This window comes from Triticum urartu, chromosome 2, assembly GCF_003073215.2.
Source record: "Triticum urartu cultivar G1812 chromosome 2, Tu2.1, whole genome shotgun sequence".
Lineage (NCBI taxonomy): Eukaryota > Viridiplantae > Streptophyta > Magnoliopsida > Poales > Poaceae > Triticum > Triticum urartu.
Genome location: NC_053023.1, coordinates 113,180,698 through 113,199,878, shown reverse-complemented (window position 1 = coordinate 113,199,878; position 19,181 = coordinate 113,180,698). Strand labels below are relative to the sequence as shown.

The following is a 19,181-nucleotide window of genomic DNA, read 5'->3' as shown; positions in this document are numbered from 1 at the left end:
GGAAGGGGAGAAGGAAGGGAGAGGGGGGCCGCGCCCCAAACCCCTTGTCCAATTCGGACTGGGATTGGGAGGGGCGCGCGCCACCTCCTGGCTTCTGCCTCTCCTTCCCACTAAGGCCCATTGACTCCCCGGACGAATTCCCGTAACTCCCCGGTACTCCGAAAAATACCCGAATCACTCGGAATCTTTCCGATGTCCGAATATAGCCTTCCAATATATCGATCTTTATGTCTCGACCATTTCGAGACTCCTCGTCATGTCCCCGATCTCATCTGGGACTCCGAACTACCTTCGATACATCAAATCACATAAACTCATAATATCGATCGTCACCGAACTTTAAGCGTGCGGACCCTACGGGTTTGAGAACTATGTAGACATGACCGAGACACGTCTCCGGTCAATAAACAATAGCAAAACCTGGATGCTGATATTGGTTCCTACATATTCTACGAAGATCTTTATCGGTCAAACCGCATAACAACATACGTTGTTCCCTTTGTCATTGGTATGTTACTTGCCCGAGATTCGATCGTTGGTATCTCAATACCTAATTCAATCTCGTTACCGGCAAGTCTCTTTACTCGTTCTGTAATGCATCATCCTGCAACTAACTCATTAGTTACATTGCTTGCAAGGCTTATAGTGATGTGCATTACCGAGAGGGCCTAGAGATACCTCTCCGACAATCGGAGTGACAACTCCTAATCTCGAAATATGCCAACTCAACAAGTACCTTCGGTGACACCTGTAGAGCATATTTATAATCACCCAGTTACGTTGTGACGTTTGGTAGCACACAAAGTGTTCCTTCGGTAAACGGGAGTTGCATAATCTCATAGTCATAGGAACATGTATAAGTCATGAAGAAAGCAATAGCAACATACTAAACGATCAAGTGCTAAGCTAACGGAATGGGTCAAGTCAATCACATCATTCTCCTAATGATGTGATCCCGTTAATCAAATGACAACTCATGTCTATGGCTAGGAAACATAACCATCTTTGATCAACGAGCTAGTCAAGTAGAGCCATACTAGTGAAACTTTGTTTGTCGATGTATTCACACATGTATTATGTTTCCAGTTAATCTAGCATGAATAATAAACATTTATCATGATATAAGGAAATAAATAATAACTTTATTATTGCCTCTAGGGCATATTTCCTTCAATAATTACATAATTGGATCATATAACTATCCCTCAACATGCAACAAAGAGTCACTCCAAAGTCACTAATAGCGGAGAACAAATGAAGAGATTATGGTAGGGTATGAAACCTCCTCAAAGTTATTCTTTCTGATCGATCTATTCAAGAGTTCGTACTAGAATAACACCTTAAGACACAAATCAACCAAAACCCTAATGTCACCTAGATACTCCAATGTCACCTCAAGTATCCGTGGGTATGATTATACGATATGCATCACACAATCTCAGATTCATCTATTCAACCAACATAAAGAACTTTAAAGAGTGCCCCAAAGTTTCTACCGGAGAGTCAAGACGAAAACGTGTGCCAACCCCTATGCATAAGTTCACGAGGTCACGCAACTCGCAAGTTGATCACCAAAACATACATCAAGTGGATCACGTGATATCCCATTGTCACCACAAATAAGCACATGCAAGACATACATCAAGTGTTCTCAAATCCTTAAAGACTCAATCCGAAAAGATAACTTCAAAGGGAAAACTCAATTCATCACAAGAGAGTAGAGGGGGAGAAACATCATAAGATCCAAATATAATAGCAAAGCTCGCGATACATCAAGATCGTGCGACTCAAGAACACGAGAGAGAGAGAGAGGGAGAGATCAAACACATAGCTATTGGTACATACCCTCAGCACCGAGGGTGAACTACTCCCTCCTCGTCATGGAGAGTGCCGGGATGATGAAGATGGCCACTGGAGAGGGATTCCCCCCTCTGGCAGGGTGCCGGAATGGGTCTAGATTGGTTTTCGGTGGCTACGGAGGCTCCTGGCGGCGGAACTCCCGATCTATTATGCTCCCCGATGTTTTAGGGTATATGGACATATATAGGCAAAAGAAGTCGGTCAGGGGAGCCACGAGGGTGGGGGCGCGCCTCCCTGCCTCGTGGCTTCCTCGAAGCTTCCCTGACATCTACTCCAGGTCTCCTGGATTGCTTCCGTTCCAAAAATAACTCTCCCAAAGGTTTCATTCCGTTTGGACTCCGTTTGATATTCCTTTTCTTCGAAACACTGAAATAGGCAAGAAAACAACAATTTGGGCTGGGCCTCCGGTTAATAGGTTAGTCCCAAAAATAATATGAAAGTGTATAATAAAGCCCATAAACATCCGAAACAGATAATATAATAGCATGGATACTTCATAAATTATAGATACGTTGGAGACGTACCAGAGATGATACCACGGGCTATTTTCAACCGGTTTGGACGGCAGTCATGTAATAGGATAGACAATTAGTGATCCTATCTTTTTATGCTAGCCGGTTGTGGCTTTTCTATTTCTTTTTAGCTCTTTGTGAGCCTTTTTCGTTCTTTGTTCGAGACATGAAGACTTGTGTTGAACCTTTTGCTTATTAATAATTATGGCTGTATACATCGTTCTGATGCACAGGCCGGGGATCACCCCCTTTTTGACAAAATAGGAAAAAGAAAATCTTTCAGCTAGAGGAAGATGAGGGGACGATTGTGGGTCAGGATAACCTCAAATTGTACATCACCAATTACTACAAATAGTTGTTTGGGGCTCTTGAAGATAGTTTTGTATCCTTAGACGAGTCGAGGGTTGACGATATACCTCAACTTGCGATGGATGAGAACGAAATCTTAACCGCCCAGTTTTCGGAGAAAGAGGTGTTTGACGCAATTTCACAGATGAAGAATAATAAAGCTCCTGGACCGGATGGATTTCTGGCTGAGTTTTATAAAAGATGTTGACATATTATTAAGGGTGATTTGCTTCCAATGTTCCATGATTTGTTCTCTGGGCATTTGCAGTTATTTCACTTGAATTTCGGAACGATTACTCTCCTCTCTAAGAAAACAGATGCGGTGCGGATTGAGCAGTTCTGACCGATATGTCTTCTCAATGTCAGTTTTAAAATCTTTACCAAGGTGGGGACGAATAGGCTAACACAGATTGGACATAGTGTGGTACATCCATCTTAAACAGCCTTCATGCCGGATAGAAACATCCTAGAAGGGGTCGTCTTCCTTCATGAAATGCTCCATGAGATCCACACGAAAAAACTAGATGGAGTAGTTTTTAAGGTGGACTTTGAGAAAGTGTACGATAAAGTTAAATGGCCATTTCATCAGCAAGCCTTGCGGATGAAAGGATTTGATCAGTCCTGGAGAAAGCAGGTAGAGTCCTTTACGCAAAAAGGCAGTGTCAGAATCAAAGTAAATGGTGACATAGGTCATTATTTCCAGACACATAAGTGTCTGAGACAGGAGACCCGATGTCACCTATTTTGTTCAACATTGTAGTGGACATGTTGACGATACTAATAGGGAGAGCTAAGGATAATGGCTAGGTAGGTGGGCTCGTTTCGCATTTAGTGGACGGAGGAGTTTCCATCCTACAATATGCTGATGATACTATCATCTTTATGGAGCATGATCTGGCGAAAGTAAGAAACATGAAGCTTCTGCTATGCCTTTTCAAGCAGTTGTCGGGACTAAAGATTAACTTCCATAAGAGTGAATTGTTCTATTTTGGGAGAGCTAAAGATGAACAAGAAGCTTACAAACAGCTATTTGGATGTGAATTGGGCTCGATGCCATTTACATATCTGGGCATACCGATTCACCATCGCAAGCTTTCCAACAACGAATGGAAGTGTATTGAGGATCAATTTGAAAAGAAGCTTAGTTGCTGGAAGGGCAAACTAATGTCATATGAAGGCCGACTAATTCTCATTAATTCGGTGCTCACAAGTATGCCAATGTTTCTTTTGTCCTTCTTTGAAGTCCCGGTTGGGGTTCGGAAAAGATTGGACTTTTATCAATGTCGTTTTTTATGGCAGAGTGATGAGTTAAAGAGGAAGTACAGACTTGCTAAATGGGATATTATCTATAGGCCAAAAGACTAAGGTGGGCTTGGAATTGAAAATTTAAAGATGAAGAACAGATGTCTTCTCAGCAAATGGTTGTACAAGCTATCTTAGAGACCAATGCCACTTGTGCCTAGATTCTGCGTAATAAATACCTTAATTCTAAAACCTTGTCTCAGGTGACGGTCGGACTGACCAACTCACCGTTTTGTAAAGGACTGATGAGAGTTAGATCAGTATTTTTCCATAGAGCAAAATTCATTATTGGTACAGGTACTTTCACGAGATTCTGGGAGGATACATGGTTAGGGAAGATGCCTCTAACTATCAAATTTCCTTCTCTCTATAATATTGTTCAGCATAGAGATTCTTAAAATGCTTTGAGAAATGGCAAAAGCAAGTGTAAGGCCTACGAGTAGTCATATTTGGGATCCAGGTCGAAGAAAAGGGCACGTCATGTTTAGGGAGGTGAATGTAAAAGTTAAACACGACCGTGTAATAGGTGTCCGTGTAGGATTAGAAAAGTAAGCTGAGTTCTAGTAGGATTACTAGTCCGAGTCAAGTATCTAATCCCTACATGGACGTGTATATAAGCACCGGCAAGGCTGCTTTGTAACACACAACGGAAAAAGCAATACAAAGTACTACCAGGCTTGAGACGAGCCTGTAGCTATCCATCCGGTCTTTCGTTCGCAAAGTTTACGTGAGCTCTCGCCGGAGACGTTCCCTCGAAGATCAAATCGATCCTGTTGACGCTAGTGCAAGCCGAGCCAGAAGCAAAGTTCGCGTACACGTATGTACGCCTACGTGAGGAGGCTAGGCGCGTGTGCTACTGCTAACCAAGCCAGCAGCTTGCCTGTGTGCTTGTCTAGCCAGCTTTGCACTGTGTGTGCACAGCTTCTGGTGAATCGATCTAGCGCTATAAAACCAACAACCTCGCAGTTCCCCTACCTGATAACCTCCGTCAGGGTCACCGTGTATAAATACTCACCCACTTGCCAGTAGCCACTCCTCTCTCTCTCACTGAACTGCTACTACCACCAGCTTGCCAGCAGCCACTCACCAACTTCTCTCTCTCTCTCTCTCTCTCTCTCTCTCTCACGCTCTCTTAGCTAGCTCGTGTCGCGCGTGATGGGACCTCAGCTTCTGCTCCTTCTTCTGCTCGTCGTATCTGGAGGCATTGCCGCTGCCGGCGCCGACGACGCCGGGCTGCCCCGACTCGAGTTCCGAGGCGTCGTCTACTCTGGCCTTGGGAACGCGTCCGTCGCGCCGGAGGAGCTGGCGTTCATGGACGTCATCTCCGCGGACGGCGCCTGCGGGCGCTTCGCCCGCCTCGTCGCCGAGACGGGGAACGCGGGCGCGGTCTTCCGGGAGCGCGTCACGGACGGCGGCGGCCTCACGGTGTTCTGCCCCGAGGACAAGGCCCTCGCTGAGTTCGAGCCGACGTTCCGAAGCCTCGGCGCCGACGACCGGCTCGCCGTGCTGCTGTACCACGCCACGGCGGCATGCTACGGCAGGAAGCATTTCCAGGCGTTCGACTGGGTGGCGGTGAGCACGCTGGCCGTTGACGCGGCCACCAACAAGGGCATCGCCATCACCCTCCGCGATGACGGGGACACGGTGGAGATGTGGCCGTCGCCGCCGTCATGGGAGGGCGCTGCCAGGGTGACCAAGACGGCGTCCGAGGAGCCCCCACTTGCCGTGTACGTCGTCGACGCCGTGCTGGTGCCGAGCCATGTGCGACGGCTGCTGGATGGGGGCGACGAGGTGGCTGGTGACGCTGGTCTGGGCTGGTTGGACTACCGCATGCCGCTCTGGGTAACCCTGCTACTCGTGGCCGTGGCGAACCTGGGGAACATGGCGGACACCTTGATCAGATTTCTTGTCACCTTCAACTGAGGCCGCAGGATGCACTGAACAACATCAAGAAGAAGAAGGCCGCTCTGTTAGAGTTTTAATCTGTCTAGTTAGGTTTAACGCAGAGTCATTGTTGGGTGGGTGTTTGCTCATGAGTCAGTGCACGTGTTGTTACTCGGTAGTACTGTACACGCTATGTGTTTATTAGGTTTAGCTCGTCATGTTGCTGCAAATTAAATGCCTCGTGTATGTCGCCACTTGCCAGTCGTCAGTGGGATGGGAATGTATGCTCCAGAGTCCAGCAGAGTCCCTGTCTGGTTTGCTGCTTGGCTCATGCATGTGCCGCAGCTTAATTACATCGCCTAGAAATGAAAGGGCTCCAGTTGCCCATGTGTAGCCAAATCAAGTCTCTGCGTTCATTACACCGATATTGCATGTTAGCAAAGCCTAGACTTGATTCACTTGTCCTCCATCAGTAAAGTTTGTCTACATTACCTGCCGGTAAAACATCCACCGTTACTCGCCTCGTCTAGACGTGTCCTGCTTAGATATTGACAAATAGCACTTGGAGGAAATGAAATACACAACACCATGGACCCCACCTCTCAGCCACCCAATACGAAATTTTGGCAGGGCTGACTTGGTCGCGCACGAAGATGGCGGTGCGGTGCACTTGAAGATGAGGATGTAGGCGGGCCTAACGTTGGTGCGTCACAAGAAGGTGGCATGATCAGCGCCAACACAGAGAGGCAGCGGCCCAGACATGGATCCGACATCACACACGTCACGCCCTTTGTTGTCCTCCCCGATTTTGTGATGTCGAGATGATTTGCACGTGTGCTGTGCATATTCAACTCGTGGGTCGTGGCCACATTTTCTCGATCTGGTCATTGGTGTATGCACATTTTCTTCCTGTGAGTGTCCATGGGCTTCATGGTTGAAATGTTTAGGTGCTCGCTAGGATGTTTAGGATAGGGGGTTCACTTTTAGTTTCCCTTGTGCTTTTATGTTTTCTTCCTGATAAAATCTTTTCCAATGAATATGGAATGCATGACATTTCTGGTTAACACTTGCCTTTGAATTCAAGCATGTTCATTACAATCTGAAATGAATGTGTAGTGTGTTTGAAACTGTGGAATAGTTTTACAAAGCAACTGAAACATTTATGTAAATGCGATTGAAGTTGTTGATTTGGAAAAATCTATCTAAAACATTTTCAATATGTACGGAACTAAAAGGTTTGGGGTTTAATTAGGATCCTTACTTTGTTGATCACATTCTAGACATGTTGCAAGGGTGCACAGCCCGACCCGTCACATCACATAGAGGGTATTTGTGTCTTTATCGTCTGCATTGTGAAATAAAGGATACCCCTCCGGCCTCAGCATCATTGCAATGCACGCAACCAATTTTATTCGACTCTTTACTAAGGCTTATGAATTTAAAGTCAGATGTTTTTTGTGTCTGCCTTTAAAAAAGCATCATAATTTCTTGGTGTACATGTCAAGAGGTAGATCCTCGCTTTGCCGAGGAGAAAGATGCAACAATCGTCTAATTAGCGGTCAAATGCGCGGAAAATCAAGTGAAAGGTGCATGGTACACGAACTTCTCTTTTTCGCTCACATGGAACGCTGGTCACGTCTTTCCGTATTTGCACAAAGGTAAAGATCGGCGAATCTACCTCCACGGCTTTGCTTCGCAGTACAGGAAACTGCATATATTCACACAATTAGTGTTAGAATTAAATTTGAGACATACCATTGATCATCTGAGGACCAAGCAATTACACGAGCACAACATCAAGATTTGTTAACGAGGTTCACCGATATGGCTACATTCCCAGGGCCTGACTATGGGCGCTCCTTCTCATGACACCGTCACAATACCGCACACCGGCCATCCGGGCGCCGGCACACGCTGTCGGCTCCCCCTTACACGTCTGTGCTATTATGTTGGCATAGATTACATCGTGTGTCTACCCCCACTATATATGAGAGGCCTAGAATACAAGTGTCCTATTAGGACACGACTCCATATCCTAATATGCGTTGCTTTCTTTTCGCAGTACCCGCCCCCAGGGGTCATTACTTGATGAAGAGTGCTTCCCCTTTGAGCACCTTATCTTGGCCATCAATATAATTAATCCATCATGCCTGTCTAGATATTGCTGTTAATACACAGGTTGATTGTATGACTATGGCATAGTGAGTTCTGGCTCCTAGCTGACATACAGCATCGAAGCGGGTCTATCTTATTCCGATGTAACGATTCCATTGAATATTGTGATAGCATCCTTGATTTCAGCTAGCTATTCTCAGTGATATGCTTGCTCCTCTTGGATTTCATTCCATGATAAGTATGTATTGGAAGTTGGAATGCCTAAAGTATTGGTGCATTAGGGTCCTCTTAAGCCTTGTTTCCTTCTTGATCTTACCTTTCCGTTGCTATCACTCGCTCTAGCCTCTCCTGGCCAGAGCTCCCTCTATCAACAACACCCTCACGCGATTGATTCCCTAGATAAGTATGGCTCATATAAGGTATCCTGATCATAGTAATTGTATCATATCTCCTTCTCCTATTGATCTTACCATCCCTCGAGTCCAAGTCTCGGGATGGCGCTTATTAAGGTCCTGTTTCCCCTTGACAGGATCTTCCAGTTCTGGTATCCCTGAAGAGCATTTCCTAGTATGTATTTACTAACCTTAAACAATAGGAGCCGTATTTAGATAGATATCCTATAAATCTATTGATTTTCATTAGCTTGTAAATTCCTTGTGTGAAATAACTCAGAAATTCATTGTGCTAAACTTGTATCTATGTAGTACTGTTTAATGTGGAAGAAGTGTTTTTGTTACTAACAACATAGAAACCATGATACCAGTGCATAAGCATGAAAAACGCACTTTGTGATCAGATTGATCAAGGTTGTAGTCATTCGAATTTACTACTTCGTTAAATGATGGTTGTTTAAACGTGTCTACCATAGTTTGTTTGGATAATGTCCTTAGTAATCAGGTATGTGACCTTCTTATAACCCACGACATCGGCATGATAGGTGTTAAATACATCCAGTGATGGTGGAGCTAAATCAGCAGGTTTTATATATGGATCCCAAGGTATATACTTATACCAAACAGTACAAAATAACCCTGCGTATACTAGAAAAGCAAAATAACCGTACACATACGACTTAGGAATTCTCATCATAAAATGGTATTACTACTTCAACCAACTTGTTTATGATTTCACGTTTCAAAAGGGATTTCAAACCAAGACCGCTATGTGAGAATCGCTGAATAACGTCAAAAGTATCCCTTAAGTAAATATTATCGATAAAAAACAAACCTAGCGAATCATTTATTTCTTTAAACTTATCAAATATATACATTTATATTGTCGCCAGCCTACCTGAGCGTGGAACAAATATTTTATATATACATATTCCATAACTAGAGTTCCATAATTGTGAAACGTGGTATATGGTCGTACGCTAACTCCTATTTGAAAGTCGTGTGGCTCTCTAACAAACATGGAAAACAAACCTATCCTCGGCATCCAACTGTTATAAAAGAATGGAAGCACAATTGTTGTTGGACCTATAAACCCTATTATTTTGGCAATAAAACCATTTAGACCTCTTTGATCTAAATTGGTAAATGTTTTTCGATTTTTCACAAATCTATCAATAGGTGAATTCAAGTAGGAAGTCCAACCACTGTTGGAACTATCTCCACCGTTTGAACTACCACCACCCCATATAAAATGGTGGATTATACCATGATCGTCGTGCTTAGGTGCACTAGTTTTCACATTTGGATTTGTTCCATCATTAGTGGAACTAGAACCATCATTAGGGTTAGGGGAAGTAGAAGTAGATGCATCATTACTGCCACTAGATGCATCATTGTTGATAGGTTCTTTAGCTCCTTCCTCATCCGTTATATCTTTTTTCTTGGATTTCTTATTATTGTGGAGTTTTTTATCATCATCTTTTTCCCCGTCTCTATTGTATAACGAATTAAGTATCTTCTTAATGGATTGAAAGAATTTCTTCATGATAACAGTATTTTCTATTACTCTCTTATTGGTGGATTTCCTCCGCTTAATTTCGAAATTTACCCAGCCTTTTGAGTACTAGGATCTCCCCCTTATCCTAGCAGATCGGTACCCAGACCATATCCTTGGGCAGCTCGGATGTATCTATCTTTTCGTTCAGATCACATCATCTCGAGCGCGGAATCTTATTAGTGGATCAAAAGACTATGGTGACCCGTAGATCTTCAGATGTTGATTTGCAGAGCAGGGCCGGAATGCGGGGATTGCATTCTTCGAAAAGTATCATATCTTCTTTCCCTAGGGAGAAAGCAGAAACCAGAAACGAGTGGAGGTTCGATCTCTCACCCAAAGCAATTGGGGCTGGTGGAATCTTCCCCTATAGACTCCGAAAAATCATCGTGTACCTTTCCCCTATAGACTCCGAAAAAGCAGCGTGTACCTTTCCCTAAATCCTTCTCCCGTGCATGCTATTCTCGTGTTCCGTGATTAGAAAAGACATGTTTCTTGTTTTCTTTGAGGTAATAAACGAGCTATATCCCGCTTTGCCTATCTTGATGTGGAATCTATCGTTGAGCACCCATGAATGCAGGTAGAAGGTGTTTTTTCTTAACTCTTTCCAGGCCTCAGCTTGATTGGACTTCGTCGGCTCTTGTCGTTCAGCTTCCTCTCTCCTCTCTCATCTTGTCTCTCCGTAGACGGCGTTAAAAAGTAAACAGACTTAAAGCAAAGTATGTTCGATCCTTGTGTTCTATTATATGAAGTAGAAGAAGAAAGAGCCGGGGGGATGGTCTTGGCACCCATGGGTTAATGGTGAAAGCGCTCAAGGAAATAGGGAATGGAATATTCAAATCGATCAGAAGTGCTATGCTTTATGTAATCAGGCTGAAGGCTAACATCTCGCGAGTAGGCCGAGCTAGGATAAGAATTCCAATCAAAAAAGAAGTATGAATTGGGCCCAAAATCACTACTTTACTACCTATGTCGCGTGTCGCGCCACCTAGTACGATAGACTTTTTGCGGGAAAAGAGCAGGTTTTGCCCCAACTTGGACCCAGGGAAACCAAAGAAGAGCTAGTTTCGCCCTGTTTAGTTAGCGGTGGATGAGCTGATTTCTTTTCACTCCTGTTTCAGAGATACAAAACAAAAGTAAAGTGTAGAACGCAATGTTTGAGCTCCAGGCTTTTACGATTCTTCCGATTGACTTCTCTTCTCTGCTCCTAGCTCCGAATGCCAGTATGTAGAGAAGTGATGGAAAGGGTTGTGCTCTTTCATTTGAGAAACTTCCAACCAAAATAGGAATGTTAGAACAGAATATTTAGATACAGGTCCCTTATGAATACTGTACTGAGTAAGATTCATTGAAGAAATGCTTCTCCGAAGCAATAAGTTTGTGGCACAAGCATAGTCTTCTGCTAACCTAGCCTTTCCCATCTTTCTATTAAAACGAATGTAGCTAACGTGAACTAAAAGCAAGCTCTTGTTCGAGGAAGTAGAAATTGTTAGTTATTGCTAGCTTGAACTGAGTTGTTCCTGTTGGTGCTAGGGTTGCCAAGGGAGTTGTAGCGAGATGCTGCTAATGCAGCTATTTCTGATGTCCGGACGATGCAGCGGAAGTGAAAAGAAAAAGATATGATGCTTAGACCGTTCAGACAGGGATGATGGATTTCTAGATATAGGGTTTATTTGAATGTCTGGCCAAATGCTTACTTTCGTTATGCTTGTCCTGCAAAGCTGGATCTATGGTTCGGTTGCTTTGAATGTCCAACTGTAACCTACCTTGTACATTATATTCGACACAACTCTAACAAACTTCACCTTGGCGAATATACTCCACCACCCTGGATTTGTCCATACGTCAAATTTCCATGTACATTGGACTTGAGCTTATCCCATGAGTACCGCTGCTACTCCAAAGACTCCATATGACTCCACCTGCAATTTGTAGTCCCTTCTTTTCTTGAGTACAGTCAACACTCGAGCAAAATCAAGTTTCACATTACTCTAGTTTGCGCTCCCAACTTCTAGAGTATCAGTCCAACGCCATCACACATTGATCACTGACCTGCGTGAAAGTAAACAACTCACATATTGAGTGTCACACATAAGAGTTACCTGAACTCAACATCACTGCTCCTTTCTTGACCGTCTGTCTGAAACTTGAAGGAATTTCACCATTGCTTGTAATCATCCCGAGTCAAATTCGCAGTTGTCTCACCACATGTATGACCGCTAGAGCTCTGGCCCGTCTCCATGCCCCGTGCGTGCCGCACGCCTCGCCGCTATTAGCGCGTCGAGCCTCCGCTGTCCCGGTCGAGTCTCAAGGGTCATGAACCCACACCACTCAACCCCCACTGCAGAATACCACCGATCATCATCGACCGATGACGAGTTTCACGCTTCCATCAGACCATTGGGCTCCAGTCTGAACTATGTGCCTCTCGCTTTTTTTCCTGCTGAATACGCTTCGATTCTCTGCATCCTTACACCGTGGCCCCTCAATCCAGCTCCACCTTCAACATGACTCCATGGTTGATGATCAGTCCACCTTGCGCCTCGTTGACTTCAAGCTTCGTGTGCACCATCCTGAATCAACCCCGCGCCATAGTCTTGTCGAAGCCACACAAGCACTCAGGCCCGTGCTGCGTGTTTCCACACTCAGAAGTCGGTCACCATCAACATCACGCTCCTATGTTGTCGTCGCCGATCCCACCTCCGTCTTCTGTTCCAATCGACTTGCGTCGATCCCGTCAGACTGTCTAGTCCGATCCAGCCGAACTTGTCCGGCCGCACGACACACTCAAGGCTCCCAAATCGTCTTCCAAGAATTTCCATTCATCACATGATAATTCCATCTTAGCTGACATGACTTCCCGCAACGCCTTCAAGCATCCATGTTGTGCCGACAAAAATTTTCACCCATGTCTGCCATAACCCAAGATTTCTAGTCCCGTCGAAGTTCTCCACCTCAAACCTGATACCCGTTGGCGCCATGGTTCTTTATATGGCTGACTCTGTGAAAAAGTAACCAAGCTTCCCGCGCGATGCACAAGTACTGGCGTACGCATACAGAACCTGATTGATCCATGTACTACTAGTCATTGATTCACGTGAACTTGTCTCCTTGGCTTCAACTTCTGATGCTAGCAATTGCTTTGCCAATGGCCTTGCTAATTCCGATGGATGCATATCCCTTGATAGATTTCTTTTGCCGATTGATCTGCCTCTCTCTGTGTCATTAGAGACCCGGTCTCCTTTTTTCCCTCAAACAAATCTCACGTGGTCTTGCACAACACGCACAAATACACATCCAGACCAGTAGCACTTCTCCATGGTCTTAGCGCACGCAGCCACGACTTGTGCAAAAAGGGCTCTTGCCTGGACTGAACTCGGCTATGTCCGCTACGGGCACGCGAACGAGAGCTGCTCGCCACGATCCGCCGACGCAACTCGCCGACAATCTTCCCATCTCGGCGTGAGCTCCTTCCCTCAATTCACACTGCTTCTTGTACGCTGCCGCAAACCGCTCGATTCCCGATTGCTTCTACCCGATCCCGTCAACAGTGCACCCAACGATCTCAAGGAATAATCTTCCGAACATCGTCTTTGTGCCGAACTCGACGATGATCCATCCTCTAAATCAGTGAAACCACGGTCTTTTCGAACCTTGCTCTGATACCACTTGTAAGAATTAAATCCAAGATATACCGTCGATCATCTGAGGACCAAGCAATTACACGATCACACATCGAGATTTGTTAACGAGGTTCACCGATATGGCTACATTCACAGGTCCTGACTATGGGCGCTCCTCCCCATAACACCGTCACAATACCGCACATCGGCCACCCGGGCGCCGGCACACGCTGTCGGCTCCCCCTTGCGCGCCTGTGCTATTATGTTGGCATATGTTACATCGTGTGTTTACTCCCACTATATATGAGAGGCCTAGAATACAAGTGTCTTATTAGGACACGACTCCATATCCTATCTAAACACAATACTACTACAAGTCCAACTGTAACTTACCCTGTACATTATATTCGACACAACTCTACCAATTAGAGCAACTTCAATGGGGCAACTCATTTCGTCCGCTGTCGTTCATTTGCGTCGGTGCAGACAAAAAAGTCGGCCCAACGCGCCGACCCAAACGGGCGTGTGTCCGCTTTCGTCCGCATGTCGACCCATTCCCAGCCCATTTTTGAGCCGGATTTGCATCGGCGCGGACACAAGACGGGCGTGCGCGCGCTCGCCCTCTTTCCTCCCCGGCCCTGCTAGTTGGTGGCACATTGGCCTCTCCACATCAAACAGCACACCCTCGCACGCCTGCTTCGTCGCCGACATCGTCGGCCATTTTTTCGATAAAAAAGGATGCATAGATAGTTCTAGCGTACATAGATAAAAGAAAAGATCAACTACTCGTCGCTTTTCGACTCCGACTCGGTAATGTCCTCCTCCGACGTCTGAATGTAGGCGTCAGCATGCTGCTCGCCTTCGAAGTCCCAACCCGACGTTTCTCGTAGCTCCAGTTTCAATTGAGCGACCTGCTTCCGCGCACACTTGTCCTCCCGATAGGCGGCTCGCTCCGTCCTCCTCGCCTCCCTCTCCGTCCTCCTTTACTTGTAGAACTGGCGCTCGTCGACGATGTCCCGCGAGAAGCATTCGCGCCACACCACCATGGCTTCCACGTCCATCTCGACGACGGCGAGGCGACGCTGCCACCTCTGGTGGACACGATGATCCTCGTCAGTGAAAAGCCATGGGAGAGGCGCGAGATCCTACACCCGCTGGCTTGACACGTCGGGAAAATTCATATCCCGACGAGGCCTCGGGAGACGCCACGCCGGCGTGTCGTGCGCGCGGGTCGCCTACTCTACGGTGTCGAAGGTGCCGAGGATGAGACGTTTCTCGCCAAACCAGATCTCGGGGAGAAGGCGCTAGAGCGGCGCTCGCGAACTCCGCGAATATCCGAATTGCCCAGGTGGCGCATCGACATGGTGGCACAGAGGCGGCGAGGCTAGTGAGAGGGGGCGAGACAAGTGGGCGGCGGACAAAGTATGGAAGGAGCGCCTTCTTATAACGAGCGCCGGCCGCGGCGCGCGCGCGAACCTTTCCCGCGCGCTGGAGCGCCAAAACCAGGGCGACGGCATGGCCGCTGGCATGATCTAAAGCGCGCGCGGTCATGAAATGGGTCGGCCCGTTGAGCGCACTGCCGACCCAAATCTAAAAGAGGGCGGACGGCGGGCGGACGACCAATCCAAACGGACAAAAACACCGTCGTTTGGGTCTTCCCGTTGGAATTGCTCTTACAGCGTGTGAACAAGTATGAGTGATAGCTAGATTTGTCCTACGTTCCACTAGACATCAGTGTCCCAATTACCCTAGCATGTTGCCAGTACTACCGTACCTGATCAAGCTGGGCAAAGGGGTCGTCAAGAAAGGAATTACTTCAGGCTTGAGCACGGGGTGTGTAAGTATAAGAGCATCTCCACCCGCGCCCCCAACAGCCCCCCAGGCCACTTTTTCGGTGCCGGCGCCGAAAAATCGGCCCAGCCGCGCCCCCAGGACTCATTTTTCCGCCGGATTGGGCCAAAACTGGCGCCGGCAGACCCAGGGCGAACCCGGCGCATTGGGGGGCGCCTGGGGACGCCGGACGAAGCGAAAAGGCGCGTGGGTCCTGCTTGTCGGCGAGTGTCTTCCTTTTCCTGCCGTTTCCTCCCCCACTTCCCTCCATCCCCTCTTTCTCCCGCCATTCCTCTCACTGCGCGCCACCATGCCGCCGAAGAAATACACTGCCACCAGGCCCGCCGTTGCCGCGGATGCTGATGCCCCGCCGCCGAAGTAGAGGGAGCCGAGGGCGCCGCCGTCAAAGCCGCCTGGGATGTCGAACGCCGAGTGGAAGGCGGACATCGTACGGCGGGCGGCCGCCACCACCGACAGGCGAAACAGGACCAAGAAGTAGCAAGAGCGTGCTGTGGCGGTGGCGGCTAGCGCCCGGATGATGCCTCCTCCCAGCCATCATCAAGTCGCCTGGAGCCAGCCGAGCGTCGGGTCACCAGCCAGCTTTACGCCTCCGCCCCAGCCGTGGGGGTGCGCGTCGTCCCCTGGCTATGGCGACGGTGACGTCCACGGTGGGTTCAACCCCAACACCGCCTTCTCGCACGGGCAGCGCACGCCGTCTCCCGCGTTCGCCGGCGTCCAGTACCCCCCGTACAACTACTCTCCGCCGGACTACGCCGCCTCCCCGACGCCGACGACGACGAATTTGCGTCGTGGTGCCCTGCTCTACTCGCAGGCATCATCGTCGCAACACGGCGGCGAGGAGTCGACGGACGCCGACATGGATGGCATCATCACGAGCGGCTCGGCTGTGGCCGCCGCTTCCCCTGGATTCGCCGAGGAGCTCTACGACGCCGCCGATGTGGGCGCCGAGCATGACTTCGCCGTCGAGGAGGAGGAGGACGCCGATGAGGGAGAGGAGGAGCAGGCGCCTGCGGCGGCGAGGAAGGGGACGAAGAGGAAGCGTGGACCCAGGACCGGCGAGCCACGCGTCAAGTGGACGGCCAACGAGGACGAATGCCTCGCCAAAGCGTGGAAGGTCGTCTGCCTCGACGCGATCACCGGCACGAACCAGAGCGCCGACACGTACTGGGAGCGCATCAAGTCGGAGTTTGACGAGCGGAAGTTGGTCGACCCGCAATTCGCCGGCATCCACATGATACGCGGCGCGAAGGCCATGGCGAATCACTGGGCGATCATTAAGGCGGCGTGCAACAAATGGCACAAGATCATCGAGGAGGTCGCTGCTCGGCCAGAGAGCGGCGAGAGCGTCGAGGGAAAGGTATGGACACGCCGAAGCCGACGCCGATGCAGAAACATAGGACGGCGCCGCCGAGGACATCGACGCAGCCGTCATTTGATGCACTCTCGCCTCCTGTTTTTTTTTCTACGTCGAACTGTGTGAGATGATCGCCGAGCTGTGGCGAGTGGTCGCCGAACTATGGCGTTTTTTGTAGCGGGAACTGCAGATTCATAAAAACAGGGCGTCTTTGGGGCCGGGGCTGGGGGCGTGGCTGGGCCGAGAACGCCCCCAGCGCCAAATTCGCGCCGGGGGAAGGGCCGAAAAAGCGCCGGGGTGCCTTGGGGGGCCAAACGGCTGGAGATGCTCTAAGGGGGGTGTTGGCCAAGAATTTCAGCCAAGAAGACGGAGGGTGGGTGCAGCTGGGTGTCGCCTCCGCCGTCTCACTTCCAGGTTCGTTCGTGCAGATGGCTGCAGCTTCGTGGTTTATCGTCTTCTGCATCGCCGGTAGGGTCGTCCTTGTCTTCACGTCGCTCATCCTCAACTTCATATGTGGGTGCGTACATGCTTTATTGTGTTTTTATCTCTTTGCTTGGAGTAAATAGTACAAAACTACTACTTTATGAGTTAGGGTTTTAAAAAATTACTGGATTTATTTTATTTTTGCTGATAACTATCAAATCAGGGCTTGGATATTTCAAAAAACCCCAAATCCTCTTTGTTAAAAAATTAAACATGTTTATGACAGGTCGGGCCCGTCACTAAACACACCGTTTAGTTGACCGTTTGTTTGACTGTTAACTAACTTGTGGGGGCTACATGTCAGCGCCTCATCTATATATTTTTTACGAATTAGCCCCTATAAATTTTTCAAAAAAGCAATCGGGTCCCTGAAATCATTTTCAAAAATGCAATCGAGTCCTTGGAATGTCGCCGCCGCCTCCAAAGGGCTCTGCCCGTGGTCGCCGTTGCGCCTCCATGGGGCTCCGCCCGTGGTCGCTGCTGCACGTCGCCATGGGTGGTCGCCACCGCGCGCCGCCGCCATGGGGTTCCGCCCGTGGTCGTCACCGCGTGCCATGGGGCTCCGCCCGCGGTCGCCACGCGCGCCATGGGGGCTTGTGTGCAGGCCGCCGCCTCCTCCGGCCGGCGAGCCACACCCGCAGCCGCGGTGTGCTCCTCGTCGAGCGGCTTCTCACTCTTCCTTCTTCGTCACGCCTGCTCGAGGTGGGTGGAGCAGCCGAGCAGCTCGGCGTGCTTGGTCCAGGAGGTGCCGACTGGAGGTGGTGGCGGCTTGGTCGGCCTCGGCGCGGAGGCAAGCCTCGACGGGCGTGGAAGGAGAGGTAGCCGGACGTAGCACTGGGCGGCGGCATGGGCCAGCAGGAGGCCAGCGACCATGGTCGTTGTCTTCGGTGTGGGGAGAGAGGAGGAGAAGGGAGTCAAAGAGGATAACAAATTTTTTTTAGCACATGAGAAGGGATACTGACATGTGGGCCTGTATCTCAGTTAATGGTGAAACAAACGGTCAAACCGACGAATCGTTTAGATGTGGGTCCGACCTGTCATAATCGCAATCAATTGCAAAGCACATAGTTATTTGGGTTTTTTGAAACAGCCGACCCTAGTTATCAGCGAAAAAATAAATTCGATAGTTTTTTGGAACCTTAACCCGTAAAATAATAGTTTTATACTATTTACTCCTTTGATTGGCGTTCTACTTGTGACGTCGCATGACAAATTGATCGATTTTTTCAGGTGGAGCGGGCTTATATTCCTCACGTTCTTCATCGGCGCGTTCCTGCTGCAGGTCGAGTCGAGCTGGCTGAATCATGAGGAGGAGGAGGAGCAGCCGCAGCCGGGTGACATGTGTTACCTGGTTATCCTGGTCGTGTGCGAGTGGCTGCTCGCGTTTCTCTACTGTGTAGTGGCGTACTACGAGCTCACCTCCGACCTCGCCTCGCCTCGGGGTGGCACGTGCGAGCTCGCCGTCGACGGGACGACATGTGCCGCCGGGGCTCTCGCTGCGGCGTTGGCTGTCGGGCTGCTCTGTGTGCTTTGCTCCCGGTTGGACCAGGCTGAGGCGCCTCTGCAGCCTCAGGCCTAGCTAGTGCTCAAGATACTAGTAGGAATTACTATCTGCGGTAGTGTGTGAGTGATCTCATCCTTGTATGAAGGAGTAGTGTGTAAGATAAACAATGCTTGCCAAGGATATATGCATTATTTCAAAACTGACTATTTCTAACTGAAGCACCATGAAAAAGCACATCGAGTTATCTTCAGGAATATTGAGACCCCTTGTATTTGTCAAAGGTTCCAAGCTGAACCTCAACAATAAGCAGCTTTCATTCGTATCTGTTGTGTGTCACAGCTCTAGAATTGCTTGTAGTTAGTTGCATATGTGAGCATCCATGCATCATGTTTTAATTC

General features: G+C 48.5%; 1 protein-coding gene across 1 annotated transcript; it reads left to right on the top strand.

The window, feature by feature from the left end:
• Positions 1-5,082: 5,082 nt before the first annotated feature.
• Positions 5,083-6,200, top strand: LOC125541229 (fasciclin-like arabinogalactan protein 2). The gene has a single exon (XM_048704690.1). The coding sequence runs from the start codon at positions 5,178-5,180 to the stop codon at positions 5,943-5,945; it is 768 nt and encodes a 255-aa protein (XP_048560647.1). The 5' UTR covers positions 5,083-5,177; the 3' UTR covers positions 5,946-6,200.
• Positions 6,201-19,181: the final 12,981 nt, after the last annotated feature.